Raw genomic sequence first — 7,683 nt, forward strand, 5'->3', positions numbered from 1 at the left:
ATAGGAATTTCAAATAGTTAATTTGATACTAATATCGATATATTTTTGTCAAATTTTTATGATATCTTCAAACATATATTTTATTCAAAAATAAAAATATCATTGTTTTCTCAAAATCATATAAAGTCATATTATAACATCGACTGAGATAAAAAATAAAATAAAATATTAAAATCACGATGTATCTTGTTGTATTGCGCGAGATAAACTTCTAGTATATATATAAAACAGATGCATTTGTATTTCCCGGACAACCAAGCGGCGTCGTATCAATACACAACGCTAAAAAGGCCAACGAACGCGTTGATCGCGTTTGTCAAGCGTCACGAACAACAATCGGTTAACAGAAAACAGATCCATTTCTGAGAAAATCAGAAAAACGAGTTCTTGCCACAAAATTCACGAATTTTTCTATATTCTTACATTGATCGCCTCAATTTCTCCCTTGATTGGGATAACTGTAAGCTTCCTCTTTTAAGTTGATGTTTGATATGTGTGCGATTTTTGTCCATTGTTGTCATCGATGAGCTTTCATCGTGAATTTGCCTTCTAATGGTGATAATAAACATATATTAGCGACTACTTACGATGCATGTGTTTATGGTTCTGTTTGACGACGTGTTTGTGTGTTTGTCATCATGATTCGAGTAAATCGGTGTTCACCTTTAATTTATAACAAATGAATATATCGTCTAGATCTTACCCCCAAATTTCCAAAACAAGAGCTTCATTGTGACATTGAATAGTCGAATGTGTTACTTTTTGCAAGTTCAGGTTCCTGTGGATTCCAATTTAAGCTGGAACAAGATTATGCTGAAATAACGTCATGGATATTGATTTTTCAATTTGATAAGGACCAGCTTTGATGTAAAAAATGCAGTTCTTTAGTTGAGGAAGTATATATTTCTACGACCCCGAATGAGAGTTTAGAATTTCATAATGTTAACAACTGATTTTATGAACTGTTACTTATCTACTTAAGAAGTTTAAAAGAAAAGAGACCGCATTAGTTTTTACTGAAGGGGTTGTACGAACTCTGAAAAAAAGGAAATTATAATGCATCTTTTAGTTCTGGAACTGGAAAGTGTAAGGATAAAGGGATCAACAGAAAACTTTCTATGGCAAAAGACGTGGCAATGTGGCATCTATTACCAAGAGAATTGAGTCCTTATGTTCAGTTATGTTATCACAAAGTCTTGATTACCTTTTTGGTATCTTGATTATGATTCCTCACTTTTTTGATCAAAGGTTGTGATTCTGTAGCCTCTTGATTTTGTGATTGCTGAAGTATGGTGAAGGACACTGCCTATTATGACATATTGGGAGTCGCTCCTGACGCATCTGCAGCCGATATTAAAAAGGCCTACTACCTCAAAGTAGGTTTACTTATTATTCATGTTAATCATAAAATGCGAAAAATCACAACAAAGAATATTTTTCATTCTTACTATAAATTACTAAATCATTATTGGTAACTTATTTGAATTCTTGAGAACCATGTTTGATAAAAGTGAACATATGATAACATGCCACATTGAAGTGTTACATGAATTACATTAATTTGGGTGATGTGTAGCATTCCTCCTTTAGATATGTCTTAACTGCCTACTTTTGTTATTTCCAATTTTTATTATTGGCAAAAAAATGAAGAGATATCAAGTGTGTTGAAGCAAATACTTACAGGTATTTGCATGCATATAGACTTCCTCAAGATTGTAAGCACGAATCTTCACCCAATTGTTCACATTTCCAGTCATTGATGAATAATTATGTTAACACCCTCTAGTCACCTGTGGACTATGTCAATAACTCAATATTCTCCTTTCTCATTTCAAGAATCCTATGAACCTAAGCCTGCCCATGTTGTAATGCAATTGTCAGTTGCATATTGGATCTAAGTACCAAGTGTATGAAATAGTATAGTTTGGGAACCTATAACTAGCTAATGCATGCAGAACATCACTGTGTTAGCATAGGATGTTTTGAAGTTTGGGACTATGATCTTGAGTCACATTTCAAGCACTAAAGCCTCAATGGTCAGCATGGAAAATATTGGGACAAATGCAAGCACTGAATAGTGGAAGCCAGAAATACAAGTACTAAAGGATCTTTCTCCTAGTCTTGATTTCCTAGTTCTAATACGTATTTTCTCCGATATACTTGCAAAGTTTATTGCTCAAAACTCAAGTGTGTAAGATGTCTCCTTGTTCTAGCCGAACTGTTGATAAATGATTCAATACTTAAAACATTAATAAGATAATCATTATCATGCTGTTCCACCTACCTTAGATACCCCGGCTGATCCACCCTCTTCTGTAATCTACTTTGGATCTCAGTTCTATGTAACCTTAAACTGTATCAACTCGTAGCAAATTGACCATCCTTGATCTGCTATGCATGCCATCAAGATTTGTGGAATCACTTGAATGCATAAGTTTAAGAATCCCATCATTGAAATGTCTAATCTACATTTCATGGTCGTCTACTGGTCTTATACCAGAATGCAGATCTCAAGAGTTTGGGCCATGAACCTATGGGCTGACCACTTGTGTTGTGTGCATTAGCATGTAGACCAACATTAGCTTGTCAAAAAGCACAAACTGCTTTGAATGAAGCTAGGGGATGGCCTTGCTTGTTCTTTACATGTCAGCCGCAATACTGGAACAGAATATGACGACTTGCACATCAACTATGATGCAAATCTTTGGCTCATTGTGCTTCAACTGTAGCATTAGCTATATGCTTGGATGGTTGGACCTATTATGGTGCTTATTGTGATGGCTTTGTGGAATGAAACATATTTTTCAGTTTAGACATTATAGGGAAACCTCAGCTATAATTTTTTTTTTTTATTAACCTGGATATCCAACCTGCTATGCGAGCCGACTAATCCCAGGACAACCACCTGCTTTGCAGGTAGCCCTGAGTCACCGCATTTGAACCTCCGTGGCCACAAGGGGATTTTTGTTCCTCCTTGGATTTGAACCTCGGACCTCCACGCACTTTTGACCTTTGGAGCCCAAGCTCAAACCAATCAGGAACCACCCCTGTGGTTAGCTATAAATAAAAATTTGACCACTAGATAATCTAATAAATAATGAAAGTGAATTCTTATAGATCCATCCCCCGAAGGAACCGGACATGATAATTTTTCATGGGGCGGTTGGAGTATGACGGGGGGACTATAACGAATCCGGGTATATATATATATATACATTTGAAAAAGGGAATGATCAACTTCATTATTAAATACCAAAAGTGGCTTCTTAGTTTGGGGCTAAAGCAATCATCATTTGTATTTTGAGTATGCATAAATGGTCGATGGTAGTTCAGAATTTCGCAATTAAATATGCTTTATGCCTGTGAATTTCTGTTTAGTGCTTAAGCATATGCTTCAATTTGTGGTTTCTGGGGTGTTGACTTATGCATGTAGTTTCTGGTCGATTGCTTTACCGGGCTAACTAATAGAAGGCCCAGAGCTGGAAGTGATCTTAGAAACCAATCGTGTTCTAGGAAAAAAAATTCCCAATATCGTATTGGCCTAGAAAGAATAAAACAAAATAAAGCTGCTTGATTAATATACAACTTATATATTGTAATTCTTTCATATGTTATATTTTAGGCAAAGATGGTTCACCCTGATAAAAATCCTGGGGATCCGAAAGCGGCCCAAAATTTCCAGGTGTGGTGTTTGGGTCAGTTATCTTTCTAGAATCCTGCATTAAATTCCTTGCAGTTTTCCATTTTAAATATCGAAGATAAATGGCTTTCACTTGCATTTCTTCACCATGAAGGCAATTGGAGAGGCTTATCAGGTTCTAAGTGATCCTCAGAAGCGTGAAGCATATGACACAAACGGAAAAGATGGAGTACGGCAGTAAGTATATTTCACTATTTCTTGTACGGAGGATCTTTTATTTCTTCATATTCTGACAATGTTAATTCAATGCTGTGCACCACTAATATTAATGCCTAGGGGGGGATACGTCGTTTAAACAAATGTCCAATATTCTTATAAACTCATATTTCTAGAGGTGGTTGTGACCCTTTGGGTAAATAGCAAATAACACTCAAGTTGCAAAAATATTGGAAAAGAAATGCTCTGTCGTCTCAACTCTCAAGTTAGATGAGTCCTTTATTTTGGCCTTTTCATCATATTAACCAATATTTACATCTTTGTTTTCTGGTTTTCTTATTTAAGAATTGTTCAATAGAAACAACTCATCAACATTGTATTTCAAAACATGTTCTTCATCAACTTCTGCACATAGAAGTTCATTTTTTAAATAAAATCTAGCAATTACAACCTTTTAGATGGTTGGTGACAAAACAAATTTCATTTTTTATAGATAAATCTACATTAAAAACAGCTTGTACTTAAAATATTAGTAGTGATTTGTGATCATCTGTGTAATCTTTATGTTCGAGTAACATTTAATTAAACTACCGTCCTTGTGTGGTCTGAGTTTCTTCTCGAGGTTTGAATTCAAAACTACAGTCTGAATTTCTGTGAATGGCATATTGGTTTTTGCTTTATAAGATAGTGTCCGGCTAAAGGACGACATTTGAAATGATGGTATCAAATTTTCAAATAAATGGTGGGTACAGCATACTCTAAGATAGCAGGTTTGTCTTTTTAATCTGCAGATTCAATTCATTAAATATAAAACTGTATGAGATCTGAGCATCCAAGGGAAATTCACACTACTTATGTTAGGAATCATTTGTTTTCCAACCACTTTTCACTGTTTGTTCATATCTAGTGGAAGTTTGAAATTGCACTATGTATTGCAATTCCTTTCACAGGGAGGCAATGGTGGATCCTGCAGCTGTTTTTGGCATGGTATTTGGTAGTGATATGTTTGAGGATTATATCGGGGAGCTTTATATGGCAACTGTACAGACTGTAGAGCTTGAAGAGACTTCAAAGGAACCTGAAGTTCGCAGAACAAAAATTCAAGAGAGGATGAAGGTATTCAACCTTGTTACTCGAGATCTTGTATGCTAACACATGTTAAAACTTTCCTTTTTTTGTTGCACAGGTGTTACAAAAGGAGAGGGAAACTAAGCTCATAGCAATTCTAAAAGATCGCCTTCGACCATTTGTTGAAGGCCAAGTAGAGGAGTTTGTAGCTTGGGCGACATCAGAAGCTACCCGTCTTTCAGAAGCAAGTATGCTCTTGGTTACAACCCCTATCATTTATATAAATGCGGCCTATCTTTATTGCTGTGTACAATTACACTCATTTCTTTAATAGTTCTAATTTTGATTTCGTAGAGCACTCTTTTTTGTAACCATGTTGTTTGAACCAGCTTATATCACACCTCAACTAATCCCATGGGCCCCTGAAGTTCAGTGGCCTTGAGGGGACTTGAACCTCTGACCTATGAGGAGCAAACCCTGTTGACTACTCCCCAAAGGGTTACCATAGAGCACTCTTCTTGAATAGTTTTGCCCATCGAAAAGGCAAATACAAGGACAATTACTTCCCAGTTGTTGCTTGAATATACTTGGAAAAATATGATGGTATAGTATAGGAAGGTGCTTCTCTTTATTTTAAGAACAGAAAAAGCTCATGGTTTGGAAGTGCCTCCTGAGTCCAAGTAAATGCGACATCATGATGTCTATAGTTCAATGAATCTATCTTTGAGTACCAATATGTTTCACTTGATATCTGCATGAAGCAGTGGACCGTGCTGTAAGAAATAGATTTCAGTTGTTGATTTTGACCAACTTTCCTTCATCTTGTTGGAATACTGAAAGAGAACCATCTGATTGCATCCAACTTCGTTTGTTTCTTCTCAGACAATCACTTATGCACCTTCGTAACCACAAAATTAGTAGTTCTACTTGCAAGCTTCGAAGACTTTATTGCAATCTACTTGAAATTTATCAACCATGTCAAGAATGTTATCGGGTATCTTAATCCTATGCATCACATAACATTAAATTGTAAGACAAGAACTTTCAATTCTTGCTGTTTTGGTGATTGAAATTTTACTTTTGTCGCATTCCTAGATGTATTTCTTCGTAAGATAACTAAAATGGTTAGTTAGTTGGAGCAGGAGCGTATATTCTTTTCCACATGTATTTTGTTTTCCCTCGAAAATAGGATGCAGCAGTGTAATTGGAATTCATTCAGAAAATAGTCAATACCAATCTCTTCTATCATCTCTTTTCTCTGGTTTTTATCTACTGATTGAGTGTAATACCAATTGGCCTTTTCATCGGTATCAGAGCGGTCCGATCCTATTTGAGTCATTTTGGCTCCTGCTACAACAAGGAAGTCAGCAACAATGGAGGAACAAATCCAGGCGTTGGAGAAGAAAATTGAAGAACAGAACAAAAGATTTGATAATCAAAGCAAGAAATTCGAAGAATTAATGCAGTTGATGCGAGATATGCAGACACGGGATCATCAGTCTCGAAACATCGGCAGTAGCGAGCTGAATTCGAACCAACGTACTCTTGGGTACGTACCAAAGCTTGAATTTCCGAAGTTTGAACTAACCCTAGATTTTGGATTAAAAAGTGTTTGTAAGTATTTCTCGTTGTGTAAAATACCAGAATGTCAACGAGTGGATGTAGCCTCGTTAAACATGGTAGACAAGGCTGGGAACTGGGTTTCTAGTTATTTGTCAGTAAGGACGAACGCAGACTGGAACAATTTTGTTATTGACCTTACCGCACGATTCAAGGACGAATATGGAATGAACGTGGCTGAGCAATTCAACAAGCATCAGCAACATGATTTCCTAGAAGTTTATATTGATGAATTTGAAAATCTGAGGGCTATAATGCTGCAAAACAGCCAGATTCCTACGTCTTGGACAGTTCTATTGGAGGCCTAAAATCTGCAGTTAAACCGATTTTGAGGGCTTTCAATCCGACGTCGTTGGCTGGAGCAATAGAGTTTGCAAGGCTACAAGAAGAATCTTTGAGTTTCATTAATCCACAGTCTACATCTCCTACTTAAGCCAATTATTTTGTCTCCTAAACCTATATCCTCTGTACCTACGGTATGCTGGCAAACAATACCAACACTCTCGAACAAGATAATGCCACTTTCTTTGACAAAATCAAGCGTCGAACGTGTCAAAAACTTCAGATACATTCCTGCAGATGTAAGGGCAGAAAAAATTGCAAGGGATTATGTTATTATTGCGGCCAACCGTATGACAGGCAGCATAAATGTCAATTCAGGGAACATGAATTGTTTACAATGGAAATCCGTAGGAATGAAGAACGAGGTGGTGTTACAAATGGAAACAATCCAGAGGAGTTGCTCAATAAAATCTTGGAACCTTGTCTTTTGGTAAATGCTTTCACAGGAAATCAGAATTTTCTCATCATGAGAGTTAGAGGCATGGTGGATAGGAAGCCTCTACACATCCTGGTGGATTCAGGAAATACCCATAATTTCTTGGATTTGTCAGTAGCCAAGAAATTAGGGTGTAGGCTGCAGTTGGTTTCTCCTCGAGTTCTAACAGTGGCGGATGGTAATCATTTGGCTTATTAATAGAAACAGAAAAATTGAGAAGACAAGCTGAATGATTAAAAGAGGAAAAATGAGCTGAAGCTCTACAATGAACAAGGAAAATTATCCAGAGTCTGGGACTCCTCTCCAGAGAGTTCTCTCCTAACAAAATAGACAACAAATAACAGAATGATTCCCCTTTTTC

General features: G+C 36.5%; 1 protein-coding gene across 1 annotated transcript in view; it reads left to right on the plus strand.

Annotated features, from left to right (window-relative positions):
- Positions 1-1,289: 1,289 nt before the first annotated feature.
- LOC112507590 (chaperone protein dnaJ 10) overlaps positions 1,290-7,683 on the plus strand; it is a 12,676-nt gene continuing 6,282 nt past the window's right edge. Inside the window, exons 1-5 of the mRNA XM_025112238.1 lie at positions 1,290-1,376; positions 3,623-3,682; positions 3,795-3,877; positions 4,807-4,972; positions 5,043-5,172. Of these exons, the coding sequence (XP_024968006.1) occupies positions 1,290-1,376; positions 3,623-3,682; positions 3,795-3,877; positions 4,807-4,972; positions 5,043-5,172 (526 nt within the window). The remainder of the gene's footprint in view (positions 1,377-3,622; positions 3,683-3,794; positions 3,878-4,806; positions 4,973-5,042; positions 5,173-7,683) is intronic.

Source organism: Cynara cardunculus (assembly GCF_001531365.2).
Source record: "Cynara cardunculus var. scolymus isolate 2C chromosome LG 2, CcrdV1, whole genome shotgun sequence".
Taxonomy (NCBI): Eukaryota; Viridiplantae; Streptophyta; class Magnoliopsida; order Asterales; family Asteraceae; genus Cynara; species Cynara cardunculus.